The sequence below is a fragment of the Drechmeria coniospora genome, chromosome 02, assembly GCF_001625195.1.
Source record: "Drechmeria coniospora strain ARSEF 6962 chromosome 02, whole genome shotgun sequence".
Taxonomy (NCBI): domain Eukaryota; kingdom Fungi; phylum Ascomycota; class Sordariomycetes; order Hypocreales; family Ophiocordycipitaceae; genus Drechmeria; species Drechmeria coniospora.
The window spans coordinates 2,318,321-2,343,183 of record NC_054390.1 but is presented as its reverse complement, the minus strand read 5'-3'; the positions used below and the strand labels follow the sequence as shown (position 1 = coordinate 2,343,183).

The window sequence follows — 24,863 nt, the reverse complement described above, 5'->3', positions numbered from 1 at the left end:
GGCCATTTGATGTTGCGCAGCATCGCGCTGAACGCCGGCCTGTGAAGAGATTTAAAACTGCACCATGTATGGGGATCAAGCAGAGTCATGAGTATAGTGCCATAATTCCCTCGCCTTTTTTCGTTGGTTTAGTCACAAGTGGCTTAGCGGGTTGATTTTTGAAAATGGGACTTGGACCAAGCTATTTTACCGAACATTGAATCATGGACATGAAAACTGACACTGATCCTGCTTGGCCTGACTATGATAATCACGTTCAATGGTTTTGGTACGCAAATATCTCGCCTGCATCGTTGGTACCGCCCACCTCGTGCACGCGTCCTTCGCAACCCCGTCACGTCTAGCCATGCCACGATACTGGCTTGGAGAAGACACTGAAATGCGCAAACGAGAGAACTTGTACGGGGTTGTTCTCCAGAGCTCGAAATCGAAATGACAGTCGTAGTGTGGACGGTAGTATAGAGGGAGAGAAGGGTGCAGCGCAAGATGGTATCATTGCAACAGCCGCTCGGTTGGTTGTGACCATCGAGGTCCTCCTCCCTCTGTCTACAACTGCCCTAGACGTACCAACAATCTAAGCAATGTGAATACTTCACAGCACACGCGCCCAGGCTCGGGGCGAGCCGCTCGGCCGCTAACTCCCACCTACCAATCAAGCCAGCGTAGGGCTGCTTGTGTATGAATAGTACTTCTCTGTGGCGAGAATCTGATGCCACCCAGTTGGTCTTGCTGTGAATATATCGACGATGTGCCTCTGCAGGTTTTACGTATGTTATCTGGGGGTCGGGGAGCACAACTGAGCTTGAGCAGAGCAGCGGACGAGGTAGGGTGGAGGCGAGTGTTCTACGACGACAGCAAACAGATGTGAGGACACTATCCCGGGGAGGACGACGAACGAGACGCGCGTCCAGACTCTGGAAGTGGGCCCTCCTTCTCTCGAATCTGCCCTCGTCAAGGGCTGAATTCCTACAGCAAAGCACGATTTAAAATCAGCCAATGTACGAAAGCAGCCCGTCCGATGGAGATTCCGGCTTCTCGCACCGCAAGGGTCATCGTCGCAGCCACGAGAATACCATGACGCATTCCAATTGATGGGATGGGATCGACAAGAATCGTAATATGGCATGCAAATGCACGATCCCAAGAGTGCCCTTTGCACTGTTGCACTTGTGCGGATACAGACAAAATATCATGCCTAGTATCAGGCCTCGGCCCTGAGGGTGTGAGGCACGCCTTGCTTCGCCCCTGTCAACCTTTTCCCAGACCATCCATGGTACGGCTGGTATTCAAGCACTCGTATTTGTATTCACCCTTATTGCCCCTCGATGCAGGTGGCTTGATGCACTGTTCACCAAAAGATCTGTTTCAGCGGGGAGGTAGAACCATGCGAGGGCTAGACATGGATCCGGCGAGTTTCCGTGTTCACCGTCATAGCAGCGGCAAGGAGGAAAGGCCTTGAGGTGTGCGACAAGAGCCATAGTCGAGCGTATCCGTAACCCATCTTTCTGGGAGGTTTCACCAGTACCGGTTGCGGTTTGGGCCATGCCAATGATGGTTGACTTTCGGCAACTTCCCTCCACCTCTCGGTTCGCTTGCTACAACTGCTTCTCAAGAGCTGTTTTGATTCGGTGAAGGGAATGATTGCATCCCCGGGGTGAAGGTGGGAGGACAAAGAATCCCTCCCACCACGACGTGCCTAGGAAGGAAAGAAGGTAGACGAGGATGCTCCAAGTGAAGGCTGGCGCCTCCCGAAACACCCGCAAACGACAAAGTTGCCAGAGTAAAATATCGCATCCTCCATGCCGGTGACGACGTCTCCACATCAGACGGAAGTCCTGAGGGGGGTGTTGAAGGTGTTCTCGTGCCTCTTCATGAGACTAGACAGCTTTCTGTTGCGTTCGTCGCTTGCACCGCCTCAAACAATCAGCCGGGGGAGCGGCATGTATTTCGAGACGAGTCGAGGGCGTGGACCAACGAAGAGTTTGACGACTTGGCGGTTCTTGTTTCATGCACATGCTACACAGACTCTCACGCCCTTCCCATCTGGGTAGGGTAACGTTGACGGTTGCGTCAGTCGCTCCGCTCACGATAGGCTGGGTCCTGACCTTGTCGAATGCAGCTCGCTCCACATAGAGCAGGGTATCAAGGGGAATGGTTTCCATGGCCTTGGCGTCAACGGGCCCATCTTCCAATGGGCAGGAGAAGAGGTGGATAATGTGATGATGATGGCAAAGGCTTGACAGCAGCAAGTTCGTCCGGGTCTGGGGCAGCTTCGTGGGTTTCTCAGAATGGCCAGGCATGCACCCAGCTGCAACAGTAGCCGCAGGGTAAGGGGTCAGATCGAAGAGCGCCCGGAACGAGCCTGGCGGGCGAGCGAGAGACTGCGCGTGGCAGACCATGAGGCTCTCTCGTCTCGTCCGTCCGCCTTTTAGCTCGTCCATGAAAGGCTGGCCGAACGTATCAAATCGTCCGTTGGAGCCCATGCCGGCCGGGTTCTTACCGCGCCGCTGGTCATCGGGGGCCATTCGCTGCTGGCGTTGATGACGAGCCCAGCAACGGGCGAGGACGAATGTGGAAAAGAACGATGCACGACCGCCGGCCGGGCATTGGATGGCAGGTGAGGCGGCGTCCAGTCATCCGGCCATCTGATCAACCAGGCGGAAGCGGGAAGGCAGCCACGGGCAAAACGGGCGAGCCGCGGTCGCCTGGTACTGGGGCAGACACACACCGACTCGGGGGTGTCCGGTTACGAGAACGATAACGACGGGCCGGTACCGTACGTGCCAGATACGAGGGCCAGCTCTGTAGTGAGTGCGAGTACGACGGGACGGTACTGTACATGCCAGATACGGGGTTGGTAGACCGACGGGACCGGGCGAGACGGAGAGGGGGCCGGCCAGAGGGAGAATGGTGGACTAGGGGAGGAGGGGGGCCGAGAGGAGGGTGAGGGGACTGGCCTCGAGACACGTCGAGATCTGCTGAGTCACAGCTGCATCACGGCCTACGAGTCCATGCAAAAGGACACGATGACGAGCCTGTTCCTGCCTGCGTCTGCCTACCTTAGTGCCTGCCTCCAGTCCCCAAGAAGAAAGTACCAGTGGACAGGTACCGGTACCTCAGTACAGGTATTGATTCGGAGTCATGGGTACGGAGTACTTGCAAGCGTATTCTCCGTGGGTGCCCCTACTTTCCGTGCTGAGCAGCAGAAGGTATTATCAGGAGCATCTGCGGTTACCGGGTTGCCACCTTCGGGCCTACTGTTGCTCGTTGCCTATACCTCGGACACCACTGCTGGCATTGGGTTCGACTTTGGGGAGCAGACAAGCGCGAGTACCGAGCGTTGAGCGTGCACTCGCTCCGTCACGGCATGCCGGGCTGCCACCGCCGCTGCTTGGTGAAAAAAAGGCCTCATGCTCCTTTCTTTTGATCCCGACGCGACATAATTCACATGGGCTGGTCATGAACGCCTCGCAAATTTGTCGGTACCCAATGGCAGCACGGTTGAATGCCGTCGAACATGCGGCGACGGATGTTGCTCCCAAAGAGGTCCCACAACACAGCAACAGGTACGGAGTAGGTAAACGATGAAACGACTGAGCCGTGGACGCCGTCAGCAGGTACGGTACTTTCACCTACGCCCGCGGCGTCCTGGACGGCATCACGAGTGCTTGCCTGCGCCGACACACGTAGGTCTTCCTGCGCATGGGCATGCGTGGACAAACCCGATATGACTACAACCACGCAGTAAGTATATGTGGCTGCACGTACGTGGACACTGCGCATACGCAGACGCCCGCGCGTGTGCTTCTCCTTTGCGTCCAAGTACCTAGTACTTAATGACACCTACATGTACAGTAGGAGGAAGGGCAGGGGAGGCGAGCAGCAGGCGCGCCGAGCAGGAGCGACTGGGAGCCGCTGGCGCTGCCATTTTGGGGGAGTGAGGGAATGGGCGTGCACGGAGTAAGCTGGCTCTAGCGACACATGGTTGAGGCCCACCCGGTGCGGTCTGATTGGATACCGGCACAGCGGTTCGCCCCGGTCGGCAGGACGCCCGTTCGCTGATGACTGGCCAAGTATTGTGGAGGCGCACATCGTCGCCTTCCCCTCTTTCGTCCCCTTGACGGAAAATGAGGATTCATAGGGAGTACCGACCGACACGTAGGCTGGTAGCATAGGTAGCCATTGCCCCCTCGCTTGGCGGGTTCTCGCTTGGCGAGCCCTCGTCGCGAGTGCAATTGCACTCCATGAGCTTGGCTCCGAGCGGCGCAACGGTCGGGACGAAGCAGCAGGTTGAATTTCGCCAGGCTCGCCCGTCGTCGCGGTCGTCAGCCGCCGTCCATGCATCTGCATGCCCCTGCTCGAATCGGACCGCCCCTCTTATCGTTGCCCTGCCCTGCCTGCCGCCCATGTTTCGTGGGGGAAGTTGCGTCGCACCGCGCGCGGTAAGCGGAGAGGGCGCGCGCCCGGACAAGACATCCCCCATCTGTCGGAATTCCGCAGTCATCGCCTCATTTCCCTCCCCCTCCCCATCCTCCCCATACTTTGGGCACATTTAGCTGGTCACGGAACGGCTGTCAACGCAGCAAGCAGTCTGTCCAAGCCGCAATGAGGATCATGACAATGGAGGGTGGGGCGGTGGATATTTGACTTTCCCACCGCGACTTGACCAGACTACACTACCAAGCACACCTACTTGTACCAAGTAATAAGTACTTACTTAAAGGCAAGTAAGTACAGGTACCCCGTACACTTACAGGCGCTCCGTACGGAGTACTTGGGCTCGATATGTGCTTGTACGTGCAGGGGTATACAGTACTGTACTTAGACCGTAAGTACATGTCGGTACCATGCTCCGCACGCTGGCCTAGCCGTACATTTACATGTACTTGTGTGTGCGCTTGCTCTCGCGCTAGGACAAGCAAGCTTTCTGATTTCCCGCTGCAAGGGCGACGAGATACATCCGATACATCAATCTTCCCCTTTGGGCTGGGCTGGCGGCTGAAATTGAACTCCCGTCACTCTTGCTAGTTTCAAAACTAGCTGGAGGCATCCTCGGTCGTCGGCTCTCGCACGAGGGACGCTTCCTCGGGAGCGCTCAGCCCGGCTGAGAAATGGTTCGAGCTGGACGACACTTCCACTGGCGCTACATGACACAGACACGAACCAACTCGGAGTTGGGAGGGAGCGCTCACGGCGGACCAACATCCGATGGTTCGTCATGCCATGGTCGTGGGGATGAAGAGAGCGCATCAAAAGTACTCGTTCACACTCGTACTACCCGAACACGGATGCGTCGCTGTACATGTGGGTCGAACTCTGCCGCTGCTTTCTCGCGCCGGCAGGCAACCATTGTTTCCAAGGTCCAACTGACGAACAGTGCACTTGTGTATATACCTGTGTGCGCCTGCATGTACATGTACCTGTACGGCATGATGGTAGGCAAATCCGTGTACATCTAGCGTTCGATACGGAATGGATCCTCTGAGTCCCTGCCTCGCGGCTATGGCCATGGGCGAAGAGCGAGCAGGAGAACCAACCGGGGGGAGGGGGGGGGCGTGGTTGGGCTCAGGCAGACTCCACGCTCCGCACCCAAGTACTACCGTCCACCGCAACCAGCTCCGCCTACGATGTGGCGAACGGGGGAGGATGGTGGGCAAATCCGGTCCGGGCCCTGACAGACCGTGCTCGTCCGTGTATGTATGTACTCGTGCGCTGGTGCCAAAGCTATAGCCTGCGGGCGTCACGAGCTCGATGGGTAGTGGTGGCCTGTGGCAGGCCGGCAAGGGGGGTCATTCGGCGTTTGTGATTGCCCTACGCCGAATTCTGTCTGCATGTACAGCACTCGCTTCCCCTGAAGCCTCTTCCCCCCAATCAATCAATCAAAGGTTCGCCCTCAGCCGTCGTCAGTGGCGAGTAGCTTGCGTAGTTTGCCTGCTCCGCGCCTTGTCCCCCGTCTTCATGGTGCACACCGCTCGAGCTGGCAAGATATTGGAGATTGGAGGGAGATGAGAGATGTGATGATGACTCCCCGCCTCACTTCCGCTCGGCAAGGAAGCTCGACTTTTCGCATCCGCATCATGTGCCGCGAGGCAATCCTTGTGACATGCGCCCGTGAGCTGATAGGTGGTATGTGTCGGCACTTTGGGTTGATGGCCTGCTTCCTTCCAGCCTCAGCCGCCAGAAGAACCCTTCTTCGCTGAATGCGAAATAGATGATGTCGTTGCTCATGTTTTTCGCATCTGGTTGAAACGAGGGGTGCTCGCTCATCCTGTAAACACAACACTGCCAACAGCCTCGAGGTCGTGCATCTCCGAGACTTGCCCGCCAATCCACTGTCAGCCACAGCTTTGCGTGCCGCCGAATCTGTGCAGAAGCACTCGTACTGCGTGGTGCGTAATAATTGTCGATACGAGTACAATGCTGAATGGGTAATGTCAACGACTGTCTGTCTGCTTTCCAGGCACTGGGTGTACGTATGGTTGACGCGAAGCTGCGACACGTGGTGGGCCGCGGGGACAAGGCAGACACGAGTACCGTTCCCACAGAGCTGGGATAAATCCAACAGAGAAATTTCCCGGGGTCATTGTGACGGATGCACGCATGTGAGGACGTTGGCAAGCTCATCCGACAGCACGATGGTGTCTTGTTTCTCATCGCATCCACGGCGGAGTAGCGGGGGCATAAGTTGTTGAGAGCTGCCAGTCCTACCGCACAAAGGGTTACAGGGACAATTGATGCTTCTCTGTGGCCAAAAGATCGAACAATGTCAAATTCTGCAGGCTGAAGGTGCTGCCTGCACACTTGCGCGAACAAATGGGGCCAGTGACAAGGCATGGCAGGCAGGACGAATTGCTGGAACCAAAATGGACCACCGCTAGTCGGCATTGCTCACCCGAGTACCTCTGTACTCTGTACGATCTCTTCTGTTCTCTCGCTCCTGCTTCACCATCAATTGTCGAGAGCCGTTGCCGGCGTCGCTGCTGCCTTATTATGGCCTCAGAGGCCCCCTTGCACTTGCTCGTTCTGCGCTCGTTTGTGCGTGGGTAGGTACGATGGCACGATGGCACTACTTTACGTTGCCTGTCCTGGCCGTGTTCGATTGGAGAGGTACCTACGGAGTACAAGTCGGTACGTGACAGGTAAGGCAAGTAAGTAGGCACCGACCGTTGCACTTGTACTGATTGTATGCTACTTACTGCGCAATGTCGGTCGGTGTGCACGTATTGGCAGTTACATGTACATGCACGGTTCGGAGCACAGGCGTACTTGCTTGCACTTACAGTACTTACATGTACTTGTACTGCACATACAAGCAGTAATAGTAGGAAGTACTCTGTACATGTACAGTGCAGTAGTCGAACGCATCGCCGGCCCCGGGCCGACTTCCCAGTTGCCATCCATTTCACCACCCTGTATTTGAGCAGCTTTGTTCCGCCCACTCCTCTCCACTCTCCGCCTCCAAAGTACGACGCTCTACTCGATTTCCTGCCCCCTTTCTCATGCGCCGCAGGTTAGGTACCTGCTCCTGCTTGTACACGTGCCTCAAACATGTGCATACCTACGAACCGGCAATTCGACTTGGCCCGTTTCATGGCTGCTCGTCGTCTTCGAACCGCCCTTCGAACCGCCACCGCGTGCGCGCTTGATGTCCCAGCTCAGCCCAAACTGCATCATCGGCTCTCATTGGCGGCCCCGTCCTTGGCTCAGCCCACCCATTCTCCAGAGCCGCCACCTTGGTCCGTGCTTTTCGACCAGAGTCACGGTATCCACCTGCTAATCCATTCTCCAGGTCCCATCAATACCCATTGCTGCTCCGATTGTGGACCTCTTCAGTTTCAGTCTTCAGCAACGGCGAAGGCTGCTTTCGGATGCCCCTCCCGTCGTCGGCTTTTTCCTTGATGGCATCTGCGCAAGTAATACATGTACGCAGTAGGTGTGCATGCGCCGCCTCCATCTGTATTGCACCTGTACTGCACCTGTACTGCACCTCTACTACACCTGTGCTGCACCTCTACACACCTGTACTGCACCTGTATTGCATTACTCGTGCATGCACCACCTTGACAAGCCGCTTGTCGTTCTTCTCGTGGCGTTTCGCGCTCCCCGAGCCGCACCTCCATTCAGAGGATCGGCTTCTCAATTGCTAGCTCGGCCCTTGGCCCGATGGGTCAATTCCACAGCCTCGAAAGGGTTTCTTTGTCTCCATCCATTATCTCAATCGTTCCATGGTACCACCCCTCTCCGTCCAGACTAGCGGGCCCCAAGCTCGGACGAGCTAATGAATTTCGCAACAGGCCCGTCGTCCCTAGACGTCGTCGTCGCAACAGCTTCCTCCCGGTGTCATCTAGGCTAGGCACCTCCAGCACCCACCGACGCACCATTGGCGCATCGCTGGCGGCGGAAACCGCGAGGCGTGTTACGAGTTGCAAAAGCTCTCCACGGTTGGCGTCAGCCGCTGGATGGAGTCGCCGGCTTCCTGCCCGACGACAGCACCCCCCTGCTGACCGCTGCTCCGATGGCACTGCGAGGCTTTGAGCCATGGTACCATGCCGTCGTGTCTGTCTCCCTGCACCCCTTTCTCGCCTCATCCCGCCGTCGCTCGCATGCCATGAGCACGATTCCACGCCGATGGATGCGAGTGCACTTTTGCTTGTGATGATGGCCAGCGACGCACCCCTCGTTTGCGTCGAGGTGTAGCGAGCCTCGAGTTTGCCTGATTTGGGGCCAAGTCGGCTTGAACCCATGACGCCATGATGCAACTGCCTCCATTGAGCACTCGTGCTTGCACAGTACGTCTGCGCATGCGTGATGCCGTGCATGAGTTATTCCAACCGACTGCTCTCTCGGGGGCGAGAGCACAGGTCACCTGCTGCGCCGTTTCCCTCCGCTTTGCTCTTCCATTTTCATCCGTCGTGGTATTTTCGCTCAGTCACCGCTTGAAGACGGGAGAGATCGAAATCGCATCTCGCCTCGTAGATTGCCGCACTCGGTTGGACGCTGCTGTCGGCACCAACAGGCAACAGCTCGTCCCGATTTCGTCGCGCCCCCCGCGCAGGTCCAGCAGCCACAGCGTGGCCCCAACCGGCCCCCGACTCGACGTGGGTGCGGTAAGGAAGACTGCTCGCTCGCACGCCGCCCAGGAACCTCTCTTCCGGCTTCGTCGGTGACGCTCACCGAACACAACGATGACGGAGGAATCAAGGCAGCGTCCAACCCGGCGCCTCCTGATCCCGCCATCGACCGCCCCATGCCACATCCACCCACGACCGTTCCGCCTCCCCTCTGCGGCACGTCCAACCGAGTACGCATGTGATGCCATGGTTCAATGTGCATCCGAGTTCCTGCGCTCGTACGAGGAGCACTCGTAGAACGAATCAGCGGCGCAGGGCGACATCATGGAAGAGACGGACTACGCAAGACACTGTCTACGGAGACAGACACTCGTCCTGTGCTGCACGGAAAGTGCTGTGAGTGCTAGCAGTTCTGTAAATGTAGCGCATAAGTAGGTACTTACACATGCAGTAGGTAATCAACTCATGCTAGGCTGGAGCTTCTGCCATGCGTTGCCCGTACTTGCCTTCCTTTGCTCTTGCCCTGCGACCTTGGCTTCTCAGCTTTCCGCTTTCCGCTGCGTCGCTACCCTGACCCCCGGCCGAATGCTGCGTACACCCCTCCTCCCTTGGCTGGCCGACCGACCCACCTGTTGTCGGTGGCGTCGACCCGGGGCACTTTGGGCAGGGATCCCTGCAATAGGCCCCCAGCGTGACTTGGGTTTGAATGTCAGGGTACTTTCTACCTCTCGTCCAAATCCTACGGTGCGGCTGGGGGTGCGGCGAAAGTACCAGGTACCAATCGAACTACAGTACTTCCATTATTACCTAGCTAGGTAGGTCGTCTGCCAGTTCGCCTCCCAGCACCCAGGTGCGAGACAAGAATGAATGGATGGATGAATGAATGAATGAATGAATGAATGCCCATACCCATCGTACCTCGGTTTGAGCCGCATCCCATACAAGTACAAAGAGGTCGGCACCTCTCTGCGTCTTTGCAACCCTTCGTTCTCCGTTTTCTATTCTCAAATCCTAAAGGCAAACATCTCTCTTTGCCTTTTCGTCTCCCTTCAACTCCCTTCATCTCTCTCTCTCTCTCTCTCTCTCTCTCTCTCTCTCTCTCTCTCTCTAGCCTTCAACTCTCTTCCTCTCTCGCCGTCTCTCCATCCCTCCCCCATCTCTCTGTTCCACGGCAGCATCACCGCAGGCGGATGCAGCAGGCCAGAGACGACGTCAAGGGCGAGATTCCAGTGCCAACAACCCGCTGAACCTGCTTGGTGCATCCAACCGAACCGCATAATCATGGTAGACGCGCAACAGTACATCTCCCCTACTCTGCCGCAGATAGGGATCTCCACGGACGCACTGAGCTTGTCGGCCGGTGCTCGGAAATCGTCGGCCTGCTCCCATTACTCCTCAGTGAGTCTTCCTCTGCCTTGCCGTCCTGCTTTTCTCCCTTCCTTTCAAAGAACAGAGCGGGCGAGAAGTCAGGACTCCTCGCTCCTGCTCGAGCGGCTGGGAAAGCAACGCGCCGGGGACTGACAAACTAACGCATCGCCGTAGGTCTCGTCCTTCGGCATCCCAACCCAGTGCGACCCTAACCTTCTTACGCCCACCTCCGGAGGCAGCTCGCCTCCGCTGCTCCAGCCGCGCGAGCTCATGGAGCAGTACCCTCCTCCTCCAGGCAGCCCAGGATCGCAGGAGCCGACGCCGCCGGGAAGCTCCAGGATGTACCAGCAGTGGAACAACCACTTTGAAATGCATGAGCAGCCGAGCTCGAGCATGGACGCTCCCGCCAACGCGGCGTCGAGCTTCTACTTGGATGACGTTCGCCGAACGCCTGGGCCTCCGGAGCCTTACATGGGATCGTACGGCGTCTCGGAATCCGGCACGGATCCTGTGCAGATTCACAGCGGCGCGTCACCATACTACCTCGACGGAAGCCACATGGGCGGCCACAAGCTCATGACCAACCACGCGGCCGTCGACGTCGACCTGCACCGAGGTCCTGGCGGCGGTCGTCTCCTCCCCTCGTCCTGCACTCACCTGAGCAGCCATTCCACGCCGCCTCAGCACATGTCCCGCGTCAGCACCGATAGCGTGGGCCCCCGCGGCGATAACGCCCCGCCTGCCCGCTCACTCAGCGGCTCCCCCGGCCGGAGCAGCGCCGGCGTCGGCAAGGCGAGGAAGTTAAGGGCGTCGAGGCGCCAGACGGGTCTCCCACGACGGCACGAGGAGCTGGATCCGTCCAGGGAGCACAAGAACTGCCACGGCGAGGAGGTTCCCCCTAGCCTGCACAGTACGTGTCCGGACGAGCTGCGCTGCATCTTTGAATCTCGGTGGCGCCATCGAAATCAAAGGGGACACGACATGTGGAACAGCATCCAGACGGACTTTTTCAACAAGTTTCACAAGGCTCATGGAAAGGAGATGCTGCAGATGAAATTCAAGCGCGCCCGCTCCAAGTACATCAAGTGGCTGCCGAAGGATGTAGGTGACGTCGAAGAAGCATGGTGATGATGAGTCCGCGCAGAGAGCTAACCGTGCCCTCTCCTTCAGGAAGAGATCCTTCACGAGGCCTGGAAGCGAATGGAGCGCGAGCGGTACCAGACCCTCCTCGACGTCTTCTTCGAGATGGGCGGCTCCCGGAACATGCGTCTCAGCGCGAGCGACATCGAGGTCAAGGTGGTCAACGACCTGAGGCTGGAGGAGCACTTCTACATGGACGACCCGCACGACTTGGGCATCCGAAGGCGACGCAGGCTTTCGAAGCTTCGATCCAACGGCACCCAGCTGGACACGCTCGGCGAGATGATGATGATTGGCTCTCGAGTTCCGCACAACGAAGATGCCGTCATCAACAAGGTGCACGAGCGTCGGGACGGCATGCGATGGGGGGTCGACCCTGCGATGCCGAGCGAGCTGATGGGCATGACGTGGGAGAGCCGCGCGCCGATGAGGCTCGATCCGCCGCCGCCGCTGGCGAGCAGGCTAGTTCCGAATGGCGGACTGTCCAACCGCGCCTTTTCCATATTGAAATGAACCTGGGGGAGGTTCGAAATACGAAGTTGGAAAGAAGGGGCGACGGAGGATAGAGCGTGCACCGACATTCACAGGAAATGCACCCTCGGCCCGCTACGCAATGGATGAAGGAGGGGGTATTGATTTTTGAAACTTGTTTCCGTTGACAACGAGGATACATGATTTGTCGCTCGTCTACCGACTCGGATTGGAACCGTCGTGCCACTCAGTCATGTTGTATTTTTGTTCTACTCCTGCCATAGTTGCGAAACCAATTATGTCAGAATCCACCTGACCAGACTTGCCACGCTTCCAATTCCAACTCTACGCGGCAACGGTTGACTCTGCTCAAGGTGCCGACGAGGCGCAAGGGGGCGATGAGTGAATTCGCCTTGGCAAAGGAGGCTGATTCTCCATCTCGGGCGTGCGGCTTGGGCGGCGTGGCCGTCAATAGGGGGAGGCGTTGGTCACGTCGTCGTCGTCGTCGTCGTTGTGGGGGCTAGCGGCGGTACTACGTGTAAGTGCACGGAGTACTCCGTTCCGATGCAGCACTAACATCCACCACGTATGGAGAACCAGCCCACCTAGTACTTAGTTGCGGGTATGGGGATAGCGTGTCTGTAATGGTTCAGGTAAGTAAACACTTACTTACACCTGCTACGGAGTGCATGGGGGCCGGGCCCACTTGGCCAGGCCCACTTGGCCAGGCCGGGAGAGCGACGTATAGTACATGTACGTGCTCGGCGGGAAGGCAAATGGAACCTGGATCGGGCATGCAACCTGATGGTCGATGGCGGTCCGTCGTCAGGACGGGGACGCTACGGACCGCGTATGCGGCCAGAATAGACGCGGGTAAATCAATGGGGAGAGAGTAGAAGGGAAGGAGGCAGCAAGGATGGACAGAGACGGCAGCGGGGACGAGCAAGTTGGCGGCAATTATTTGGCATGATAGCAGATGAGGCTCCCTCGATCATCGATCGGACCCCAGCCGGGGCAAGATACGATAGGTGGAGCAGACGGTGTGAACTACAGTCGACCCTGTCGCCCATCTTTGCGTCGTTTGGGCGACGAGATGAGCCTGAAGTCGAGGGAACTACCGAAGAGCATGCCAGGGGCGCCGAACCAAGGCACGAGCAAGTCAGGCGAATCACCTGTTTGCGAACAAATGAATAGTAGTGGTGGTGATGGTGATGTTGATGGTGTTGACGGAAGTGTCGATGGTGTTGACAGGGGTGTCGATGGTGTTGACGGAGGTGTTGGTAGTGTCGACAGAGGTGTCGGTGGTGCTGACGGAGGTGTCGGTGGTAATGGTGGTGTCGGCGGTGATCGTGGAGGCAGTGGTGATGGTGGTGGTGGTGGTGGTGGTGGTGTGGTGGTGGTAGTGATGGTGGTGGTGGTAGTGGTGGTGGTGGTGGTGATGACTATAGTTGACAATGGTGCTTTTGAAGGGAGGGGTCACATGGCCAGTGAGAAAAGTGCCATAAATGCACGTACTACCCCGTACAAAGGACCTCACCATTTCGTTCTTCCACTTGGATGGACAGGGATTAGCACCGTGGCAACATAGCAAAGTGGACGAGATCGTAGTGGCGGCGCGGCTGTGTGTCTCTCTCTGTTGGTGTCGTCGAGCTGGACGGGGGAGAAGGTGGGCGTCCTCGAAGGTTAGGTTCCTCGACGCTGATGTTTGACGTCCCGTTGCTTGGTTTGCTGCGAAGGCTGCGAAGCCTTCCCACGTGACGGCCGAGTGATACGTTCTTCTGCTAAGGATTAGCAGACAGCGTCTGGACACCAGGGACCTCGTTTGGCGCAGGACGAATCCAAAGGTGTGGGCGCATGAAGAAGTGCGTGTGCAAGAAGGCGCAGATACATGTAGCCCAAGTCTCGGTACGACGCCCCTTTGGACTCGCCGAGAACTGGCGGCAATGACGTCTCCACCCGTCCGGGAGTCCATACTATTTCGAGCAGTACAAAGTACAAGTACAACGTCTTGTGCTGTGCTTTGTGCTGGTCGGTGCAAACGCAATCATGCACTATTACCTGCTGGTAGGTAGGGGCTGTCACGACTTGCTCCGTACCTACCAGGCACGACGAGCGCTACAGGAACCACCTGCGTACGCGTACTCGCATGCGTGGTAGTGCTATGCAGGTGACGGTGCATACTGCTGAGCGGGTACCGCATGTACTCGCAAGTGCCTGGTATGTAGCATGCAGTCGCCACACCGGAGGGGACGCAGGAGTAGGGTAGGTACGAAGCACCTGCATGCATGTACATGTAGGGATGGATGAACCTGCACACCCACTGCGCAGGTGCCGATTACGGCAGGGGCCATGACCAGCAGGAGACAGGTTAGGTAAACAAGATACCGGGTCCAAGGCAGATCCTCCTACCTTGCAGCCATCTAGCATCCACACGATGCTAATCATATCCTGGCACGAAACGAACGAAGAGACGGAGAGAGAGCCGCCGGCTGGTGGAGCCGTAGGCTGCATGAATGCAGCGACTGGGCCATGTTGAATACTGACTGGCATCGCCCAGAGGCGTACAGCAAGTACACGGGTGCGAGCATGACGAGTTACGTGGCGGCAAGCAGGTGTGCCTGCACGAGGGCCGCGAGATGAGGGAGTGCGTGATGTTCGCCTGCAGCTGGAGCTAGGCGTAGCAGGAACTGCCCCTCATCCACCGTAGCCTGCCTTCCCCCGTTGCCCAAACGTGTGCGTTGTCGAGAGGTAGAGAAGGAAAGAGGGCGGCTGCCAAGCGAGCGTTTCGGTTGACGAGACAGGCGGTCGAGGACGAACGAGCAGCAAGCACGGTGCACACCGCACGCACCAGGCCATGGCCGCCGACGGCGAGGGAAGGAGGGGGCGTGCGACTGCTCGTACGGCCGGCCGGAGCGACCGGAGGCGCCCATGCCTGCAGGTGTGAATTTATGATTACCGGTGCGGTGTAGGAGCCCGACGGATGACTGGACGCACGAAGAAGGCGTGCGTGCGCTTCCATTCAAGTCGATCAGTCGTTGCCGGCCGGCCGGCCATGAATAGGCAGCTAGAGGGGAGACAATAGGATCGATCACGCTCGGCCACCCCGCCCCGCCAAAAGCAACGGCGAGCGGTAGTGAGGCAGGTAGGTGAACGGGGTGCAATTTACCGCGTGCGACTCTGCAAGCTACTAGTCACCTGCTAGCAGGCGATGGTGAGTGCGGTTGGTTGTGCAAAGGCGCAGCGCAGTTCCAAGTACTACTTACGGCCACGGAGCACCTTGGCACGAAAGTTCGGGACGGGTGGGTCCGAACAGGCAATCCGCAGCAGTGTACTTACGCGGTCGACGGAGCACTGGGTACGGAGTCACGACTACCAGGCGGTCGTCAAGGTACCCTCGGTGGACGACCCAGCCGGGGCCGACGTCGACTGCCTGCCGGCTGCTCGCTCGCGGCTACCCACCAAGCCGTCCATCCTCGGCTTCGTTCCGCAGCACAAGGCAAAGTGCGCAAAGGACGAGCAGGAAGGCGGACAACGGCGGGCAGAGGGCAGAGGGTGAGCACGACGCCGTCGCCGCTTGAATGCCCGGTCGCGGGAGCACCACCCTGCTGCGCTGCTACGTCAGCATACAGCCGCCGCAAGCGTGCGCTGCACCCGTCCGCAGTTCATTCCCTTGGATGCCATGTACGAGTACTTGCAGCTCGCTGCATGTACCTAGTAGGTTCCAGGTATTGATCATGTTAGGTACTAACTCAGTGCGAAGGAAGCGGCCAGCCATCGCCGTTGACCTTTGTACCGGGGCGTGCGGCTGCCAACCGCCACATGCACCTCCCCACCGGCAGCGCCGAGCCAGCAACGACCTAACATGGCGATTCACCTTGGTACTGCTGGCGCTGGGGTTGTGCGGATGCCAACGGCTGCAGGTGCCTAGTGCTGAGCCGACGACCACCCATCACCGTTCACCACGGGGCTGGGCGTGCGATGTCAACTGCCACAGATGCCCAGAGCTAGCCCCTAGTGGTCAACAGCACGGCGTGCACAAGCAGGTGTGCTCGTCCTGGCCCGCTAGACGTGCGGAGCACAGCTGCAGCATTTGAACACGCACATTGCAGAGGAGCCTATGCACTGCACTTGCACAGTAGGTACTCTACGGAGCAGCACTTGTCCCCGTACCGGGGTACGGGGGCAGCCGGCCAGCCAGGTGGAAGTGGACGTTGCCAACAGGTTCCCAAGTTCCCCCAATGCGACGCTACGCTGATTCGCAGCAGATACGTGCATGCACAGCCTTGGGTCCTGTCCTGCCTAGCAGTGCCGCGGATGTGCATACGCGCATGTGCATGCACGAGGACCAGGGACTACCACAGTACTTGTAGTTACCAGGGTAGGTAGGTAGTAGGTAGATTAGTACTAGGTAGGTTAGTTAGTAGGTAGGTAGGTAGGTAATACTAGGTAGTACTACGGAGTAGTACTTACTAGGCTCTTAAGTTAGCAGGTATTAGGAGGGTTCCTCGAGAGGCAGACGTACATGTGGATGTGCTGTATTGCTCCGTACAGCAGCCTGCACTGGACTTGCATGGCGTGTACAAGCATGCCATTGTGTGCAAGGGCTGATGGTGTAAGTACTGGGTAGCTTTGTCTGGTACTGAGCATGTGCGTGTGTATGTTGCTCCGTGCCAATAAACGAGTACAGCTACGGAGTACGCAATACGGCAATACCATACTCGCAAGATCGTACATGTAAGTACTTTACATACATACGTCCCTGCCGCTGCTGATATCAACCCGGTGCCATGGCTGCGACGCTTGTCCCGACAGTTTGGAAAATAACGCGGAGACGCCGGACCCTGGAATCCCTCCTCGTTTGCTCGTATTCCCTTTGTCGCCCTCGGCCGGGAAGGAGAAAACTCCGCCGCAGCAAGTCGGAGGAGTCCCCGTCTCGCCGTCCCATGGAGCGTCCGCGTGCCTGCGAGGAAAAGGCAACCCCGTCTGCCTCCCACCCCCTGTCTCGGCGACTGCTCGACTTGCCTTTCGCTACGTGTACTTGCACGCGCGTGTACCTGAATGCGTGTGCTGCACCATCTGCAGTGCATGAAAGTCGACACGGAATCACGAGGCTGCCGTCCCCTGCACCCCGCAACCGCAAGGACTGGTGCGGCGATCCTCGATGACGATCATGGCCCGCTTTTCGACCCTCTGCGGCTCTGCGGCTCTGCGGCTCTCTGCGGCTCGCCTGTGTCCCCTCTCATCGAATACTCGTACCCCGTAAGCACAACTACGATCGTGCCGAGTGCTGTACAAGTACTCCGTACTCCGTACATGTGCGAGCGATGCGGAGCGTGCCGTACGAAGCATGTACTCTCATGGCGGAAAGCTTCTTGGCCATTTCATTTTGCGTTTTTCCATTCCATGACTCATCGTGCATGTATATATGCACCTGCCGCAGGTACGCGCCCACCTCGTGCGGCAACGACCTCTCTCGTCCGTCCCTACGGAGTACTACTGCTTCCTCCCATTCATTCATTGTCAGCCTCTCCCGCTCCCATCGGCCAGCTGGACCGGCCACATTCTGCGTATCTGAGAGCATGCGTATCTGAGAGCATGTACCGCGCGGCGCTGGCTTTTATTCGTTTCCTTGGCATGAACACGACGATGGGGAAACCCAAGACGCGCAGTTGCTGTGGTTGGCATTGTCGCTGAACCTTGGCCAAGCCTGTTCAATGTTCTTGGCCCTGCGGAAACCGAGATGGGGGGCCTTTCACCACAGCCTCCGTTGTCTTCATTACGCGAGCACACACACCTCTTGCCTCCCCACGCATTCTTCTCGCCATCATCCGACCACCATGCAACGGGGTGGACATGCATGTAGATCACGACACGAATTGGCCTACAAAGTTGATGCGTCGCAGGTACCGAGGTCGGAAAGAGAAACGACAGGTGCATGCACAAAGGCTATCTTCGACAGAATGCCTTGCCGTGCCGCGGACTCGAATCCACCGAAAGCCAACTTACTGCAAGTATCACGACAGATACCGCCGCGAGCATCATCCGAGGCCGGTCCCAAGGTTAAGCTGGACCAAAGTTGCAGACTGACATGCCACTCCGCGTCAGCGACGAGACAGAATAGGCATCTTCACACGATGCAAGCCGCGATGATGCGCTGCTTGTCAGACACGCTGCAACGCAGGCTGCGCGACACGGAGAACGGTTCACAATATAAACCCCAATTTATTGCACTATCTGCGGCTGATAAACCCGGCTTTCCAGAGAAACGGACCCATCAAATAATGCGAAGAAAAAAAAAGGGCTGCGTCGCTTACAGCATGGCGACAGCGACGGCGGCGGCAGCGACCAGGCCAAGGCTGCCGACGAGGCGAGCAGAGCCGGCGACGACGGGGGGCTCGACAGGCTTGCCGGGGAAGTGAGCGCCCGTGCCGGTGGGGCGAGGGGGCACAACGCAGTCGGGGCCGCCGTGGCCGCACTCGATGCGGTTCTTGAACGGGGTGGTAGCGTTCTTGGGAACGGCGACGTGAGGAGTCGGCTTGACGCAGTTGACGCCTTCGGAGCACTTGACAACGGTTTGAGTCTTAGTCAAATAAACATTCTTGTCCTTCTTGGGCTGCGACGGCACCTGTGTGGCCTTGGGCTTGGGAGTCTCGCAGACGGTGACCACCTCCGTGACGATGCGGTGAGGGCAGTCCGTCACGGTAGGCGGGCAGTCGGTGATGGTGCGCAGGACGGTGCTGGTCAACATCGAGGTGCTGTTCGCCGAGGTCATGACAGTGGGCTTGGGCGTGACCGAGCCGGTCGCGGTGGTATGGCCGAAGGTCTGGGTGGCGCTAGAGATGCCGCTGAAGCTGGAGCTGCTGGGGCTGGGGTAGACGCCGTTCGTCATTACATGATCGGTAGGAATCTCAACGGAGGAGCCAAAGTACATGGAAACAACGGGTTCTTCTTCGGACGACTCCCAAGGCCAGCTCCAGGCGGAAACGCTGGTGGCGGCGGCGACGACACCGAGAATCTGAGAAGTCTTCATTATGTCGGTGATAACGAGTGACGTAAAGTGATAAGGACAGACGAAAACTGCTTTTTGATCTTTGGAGGCGAGGATGAAACGAACGACTGCCAACAAAGGTAGAGATGGATGGGGGAAGAGAATTCTTTCGAAGGAGAGCCGGAGTGGCGAGGAGAGGAACTCGCCTTCTTTATATCCCCAGAGCCTGCCCAGCTCAGCTCGGGTGCGTAGCCGTCTTTGCCCACTCATCGGTCCATCCGTCCCCATCCATGGCCATCCATGCCCAGCCATCCATCCATTTATTTTTCATCCACGGACCACGAGGCTCCGCAGGCCCCGTTGCCATCCACCCGCCCACCCATTCTCGACGAGGCCCCCTGCCCCCTCCTCCGCAGGGCGACGGACGACGACTCGTACGAGGGCAGATATTTTACTTGCAAGTACAGTACTTGCACCTACTTGGTTGCTGTGCAGTCAAAGTACAGCCACATGTAAGTACTGTACTTACTCATACTTCGGTATACGGAGCATTAGTGGTGTTTGTTGTACAGTACTACTGTACAGTACTAGTTCGGAGAACTGCACTTGCTTAGTGTGCACCTGCAGTTAATTATTTACTGTACTTGTGCTCATAACCCTACAGGTACTTATGGAGGCACCAAGCGAGCAGCAGCTTGGATTATTAGATACTAACAGTACTTAACCAGTAGCAGAACGTTCCAGTACTTGCTTATACCCAGTTGCTGCTGTACTTACATGTGCACCCAAGTACAGAAGTAAGTTTAGTACTGACTGTACAGTAAATAAACGCACAAGTTCACCTACAAGTACCGTAGGTGCGTACATGTACCGTACACTGCAAGCGCTGTGCCAATTCCTACCACCGCCGTACAGTCCTCACTTGTACTCGTCCTTTTCTCGTGTACTTCCCGCAGAGTACAGGACAAGGGATCGATCTCGGTATGTATGCCTACTTGAAGGTGGAGTGAGAAGCATGCTTGTTATGAAGGCAAGGCACGTACTTGCGAGAAACAAACCACCATCCATGAGGGCCAGGTCCATCCAGGTCGATTGGACAGCGTACTGTACAACCAGTCCACGGAATCAGCCAGCACGAGCCGTTGGGAAAGGGAACCAACCGAGTGCTGTATTTTCGCAAGTCCTATTTTTCACAAGATGACCTACTTTGGTACCGAGGCCAGGAGCCCTGATTTTAACCCATGTTGCCCAGGTATTGCTTCCGCTTCGGACAGGGAACATAGAAGGACAAATCCGCGGTCCCGGGGGGGAAGAATCCTTCAGCAGCTGACTGGCTGGCTCGCTGTTGCGCGCCTCATTAGACTCCGTTCGATGGGGGCCTCTGGCAGCTCATGTGGGTCCTCGGGTGGGTTGTTGTGCAGTCATGTACTTAGTTGCACAAGTGCAGCTTGCTGCCTGTAAGTACATGTACATGTGTGGATGGTCCTTTACAGGGGGTATTCAATGACAGACGCGTGTACAGACTACAGTACTTGCAAGTACTGTACTCTGAAGCAATAGTACAAGTGCTCGCTCGTACTTGCAGCTGCTCCGTTCAAGTAAGTGTACATGTACTTTACTTACTTCTGGACACCAGGAAAAATGCGCACCGCGGAAATTTTTACAGTTCTTGCACATACGAGGACTGGCCTGCATCGCAAGTACAAACAAGGTGAACGTACTGTACATGTACATGTAGGTCGACGTGCTCGTACAACTACTTCAGTACTTAACCTAGGTTCGCAGTACGTGCCTACGTACTTTCTAGCAAAAAGTACTCTGTACTGTACGGAGTAATACCCGTACTTGTCTCTCTTACTCATGGGGTGTTTAGTCCTTGTACTTACTTGCGTCCATAAATGCGCAGTGCTCAGTCATGATTCTGTACTACTACTTTGTTTGTAATTTACAGTGCTTGTAGGTGCTAGCGAGAGAGTTGGGCCTTACCTGTGCCCCATCTGCTTGTCAGCAGTACCTTGAGTAGTACATTTATGACTTGATCGGTACAGAGTAATACCGGTGGAGGGGTACTTTGGTAGGTGTGCTTGTACAAGCACTTGCAGCGTTGCATGTACCCGTCCTATAGGCTACTACTGTAGTACTAATACGAGCGTACTTACTTACGGAGTACTGTACATGGCCAACAGTACTTGTTGCTTACCAGGTATTATTACATGATAAGAGAGTACAGAACACCTGCTAGGTACTACGTAGGTACGCTTACCTTTTGCGCGGAAAATACGAAGTATCGCGCAGCAAGGTCAAGTAGTCTTGCCTAGGAGCATTCATTCCTGGCTACGTACGGTAATATTCAGCTTCTATGGCAGGCCGTCCTTATCTCCGGACGAATACTGCCTTCAGCAAATCCGGGCATCCACCCACCCAATGTTATTGCTTCGTCGCATCAGTACCTACTGTACTTGTCGGTGTTACTAGTAGGTGAACCAATGTGTACTTGCCACCAAATACGCAGTACATGTACATTTACTCCGTACACCTAATGTGTACAGTAAAATGTACGTACTTCACTTCAGTATTTGATGCCCTGTTCCCATCAAGTCAGGTACATGTAAGTACGGATACATGTAATTAATTACTTGTATTATTACTTACTGCCCACAAGCAAGTATTGCACATCCTCGCAGTGTACAGTAAGTACTGAGAACCTATGGAGTACGGAGGACAGGACTCCGTACAGTACACCGAATTGCGGTGCCTGCACGAATGAAACAAATAAACATCTTATAAAGTACACCGTAACATGTACCGTACAGCAAACTTATACGAGTAATTTGCAGCACTCGCTACCCGGGGCGACGCGAAGTTTCCATTCATAGCGGGGCTTGGCGAGGGGCGCTTGATTGCTCTCCCCGAGAGTAATAATTAATACTGTACTTACTTGCTTGTAAGTACAGTACACCTTCGTGTAAGTATACAGTACTGTAAGTTCAGTAAGTACGTGTACATGGGTTGGCTTGTTGTGGCAACCAAGTACTCACATGTGGGTACAAGAAAGTACTGTACTTGCACGTTCGTGTGCCAAAGAGGCAAGGAAGTGTCGTCCACATGTACTTATTACTCCATACTGTAAGTACCTACACCTACTTACAGTACAGGGATATTATTACTGGTGACACAGGTGTACTGTACTTGTTGTACGCGCGTGGAGGGGAAATTCTCCCGAAAATAGCGGATGATTCATCGAAAAATAAATGAGGTGCTGTACGGATAAATTTCACGACATCCACCGCGGCTAGGACCTCAACACCTGCGAGTACCTAACTGTAAGTATGCATGTACATGTCCACCAAGTTCGACTTTCTGTACTTGTAGGTGCTCCGTACATACATGTACAAGCACTGTACTGCTGGGCGCTTGCAGGCTCATTCTCGCTGGACATAATTGGATGCTTTGATGCGAAAACCAGCCTCCTTACCGACGTGAGAGTAGAGCAGATAGGAAAGTTTGAATCCCCTTGTGTGCACAGGCACATTCACACCTTGGGCACAGTTTGAATGAATGTGTGCTGTACAGTATTGTGCGCTGTATCCGTGGTAACGCGACTCCTTACTTGAACTTGGTCCGTACAGTGTTGTACGCTATTAGCACGCCCGATGGAGGGTTGGAGACGAGGTAACAGGAGGAATGAGTGCTTACAGAGGAATACGGCGGGACAGACTGCTACACATCGATGTGCTAGTAGTACTATTACCTAGTACTTCTAAACAGGGTAGGCAACTTCTGCGACTACAAGTACTTACTTAAGCACATGTACCGCCCTCCCGGGCGAGCCCTGACCGGAAATTCAACCAATACAGACAGCACCTGCAACTACACGCACTGTACTCCGTACGGAGTATTACAATCCGACCTCTCCGGCTGCAACGCGCTGCACGTGTCCCCATAAATCTGACTGGTCAATGGCAGTCATAAGTACAACGTACTTACATGCCGCATTTTGCACACAATGACTATACTGTACAAGCACAAGATTGTTTGAGCAGTGCGGGGACAGGGAATGCACTGTATGGATGCTGCGTACGTGCACTGTACCGTACGGTACTCCGTACTGTAGCAGTCTTCGATCATCCCTGTACGGGTACGGTTATGGGGCTTGACCACGAGCCAGCATGTTCTTGGCCATAATAACATCGGCCAAATGTTTGTTATCTGCACACGATGTCGTTTTGGGCCCATTCACCAGGACGACGGCGGAGTACAGTATGGTAACCAATTATACTTACGTGAAGGACTGCAATTTGCATGCAAGTACTCCGATCATCGGTGTGGTGTGTACATGTAAGTATTGCACTTACTCAAGTACGGAGCACTAACATGAAATTACAAGCATGCCCACATGGGCTCGTACTAAGCATAAGTACCTAGTTGTACATGTACAGTACATGTATACAATACAAGTGCTGAAGTACTCCGTACAGTAACTAACTGGCCTGTGCACTGGTGCCACTGATCCCTACGGGTACATGTAAGTACAAGCACCAGCTTGAATATGGGTCCCTAGTACTCCGTACTCCGTACTCCGTACAGAGTTCGGAACTTACTCGTACTCGCACACTGCAGGTACCAGGTGTGTTGGAGGCTAGGGGTGACGGTAGGCTGGTAACATGGGCAATACGGACGGAGTACGGAGCAGCCCGTATTGAATTCTCCATCGGAGATAATGTGCTCTGTACGTAATAGTTTCATTCACAACGAATCCGGAAGCCGCAGCAGGGGTCCATGTACTTGTACTTGGTACTTCAATGTACGGAGCAGTACGGAGCACACATTAGGTAGCACCCGACTGGAGGTATTGCCAAGTTTGTCAAAGTTACTCCTACCAGTGTTATTACTTACATGCACATGTAAGTACTAGTAATACTTGCAGTGAGTGGCGAGATGGAGTTCAAGTAAGTATTACTGCACTTGCATGTGTACAGTACAGTAATACTTGGTAAGTAAGTGCATGGACGAAAACGAGTGCTCAACTTGTGCATGTACATTAATTAGATCGACTCCCGATTCCCACCTACTGACAATAAGTACTTGCACTTGCATGTGCAGTAATAGCACATGTAGATGTACAACTAGTTTCCCACCATTCGGCGCAGACGATTCCATACCGAACAAGTATTACTACTCATCAACCTAAGTAGTCTTGTGCCACAATCTACTTACAGCAAGGATCATTCTCACGCACACTCTGCGAGCGCTTGCGTCTCCCTCATACTTATACTTACTCGCAAACGTATAGTAGACGGGGGTTTTTTGTTTTTTTTTTCATTTCCAGCCATCAAGTACACCAAACCCACATCCAGATGCCGCGATATTGACCGGCTCCCCGGCTCCGCTTTCTCCAGACGGGAGTGAGTGCAAGTATCACTTTGTGCGCGTTGCGTATCGTTGTGTGTGCTGTACAGTACGTAGGTGTATGTAAGTACTGTATATATACCGTAGCACAAGTACTTACAATGCTTCACCAGACGTGCATATCAATGCTGTACTTGTACAGTACAAATACGTACATACAGTACATACATCTTGTGCGAGGAGATGAAGAAGTCGTACTTAGAAGGCTTGATTTTCAGGACTGCACTAGTTGATAGCAAACTTGCGAAAGCCATCGTTCTCAACTCCAGGGTCCAGGTAGTATTGGAGAGGAGGCAATGGGGTTGGCTACCGAACTATTCAATGTCTGGCCCAGCCATCTTGGTACTATCCGTACGTGTACTGACTTGTGCCTGCACCGAGATTCGGAGGAAAGGATCTGCCAAAAGAACGCCCTG

The 24,863-nt window shown here is 55.6% G+C and overlaps 5 protein-coding genes across 5 annotated transcripts; 2 read left to right on the top strand and 3 right to left on the bottom strand.

Annotated features, from left to right (window-relative positions):
• Nucleotides 1-1,877: 1,877 nt before the first annotated feature.
• Nucleotides 1,878-2,483, bottom strand: DCS_03774 (uncharacterized protein; the record flags this gene model as incomplete). The annotated part of the gene is made up of 1 exon (XM_040801087.1): nucleotides 1,878-2,483. One exon carries the CDS (start codon nucleotides 2,481-2,483, stop codon nucleotides 1,878-1,880), a length of 606 nt encoding a protein of 201 aa, XP_040656120.1.
• Nucleotides 2,484-8,750: 6,267 nt separating this feature from the next.
• DCS_03773 (uncharacterized protein) lies at nucleotides 8,751-9,313 on the top strand (the record flags this gene model as incomplete). Its single annotated transcript, XM_040801086.1, has 2 exons — nucleotides 8,751-8,915; nucleotides 9,017-9,313. 2 exons carry the CDS (start codon nucleotides 8,751-8,753, stop codon nucleotides 9,311-9,313), a joined length of 462 nt encoding a protein of 153 aa, XP_040656119.1.
• A 1,039-nt stretch (nucleotides 9,314-10,352) lies between these two features.
• DCS_03772 (uncharacterized protein) lies at nucleotides 10,353-12,092 on the top strand (the record flags this gene model as incomplete). The annotated part of the gene is made up of 3 exons (XM_040801085.1): nucleotides 10,353-10,469; nucleotides 10,614-11,540; nucleotides 11,610-12,092. The coding sequence occupies 3 exons, from the start codon at nucleotides 10,353-10,355 to the stop codon at nucleotides 12,090-12,092; spliced, it is 1,527 nt and encodes a 508-aa protein (XP_040656118.1).
• Nucleotides 12,093-13,218: 1,126 nt separating this feature from the next.
• DCS_03771 (uncharacterized protein) lies at nucleotides 13,219-13,590 on the bottom strand (the record flags this gene model as incomplete). Its single annotated transcript, XM_040801084.1, has 1 exon — nucleotides 13,219-13,590. One exon carries the CDS (start codon nucleotides 13,588-13,590, stop codon nucleotides 13,219-13,221), a length of 372 nt encoding a protein of 123 aa, XP_040656117.1.
• A 4,770-nt stretch (nucleotides 13,591-18,360) lies between these two features.
• On the bottom strand, nucleotides 18,361-19,080 carry DCS_03770 (uncharacterized protein; the record flags this gene model as incomplete). The annotated part of the gene is made up of 1 exon (XM_040801083.1): nucleotides 18,361-19,080. The coding sequence occupies one exon, from the start codon at nucleotides 19,078-19,080 to the stop codon at nucleotides 18,361-18,363; it is 720 nt and encodes a 239-aa protein (XP_040656116.1).
• Nucleotides 19,081-24,863: the final 5,783 nt, after the last annotated feature.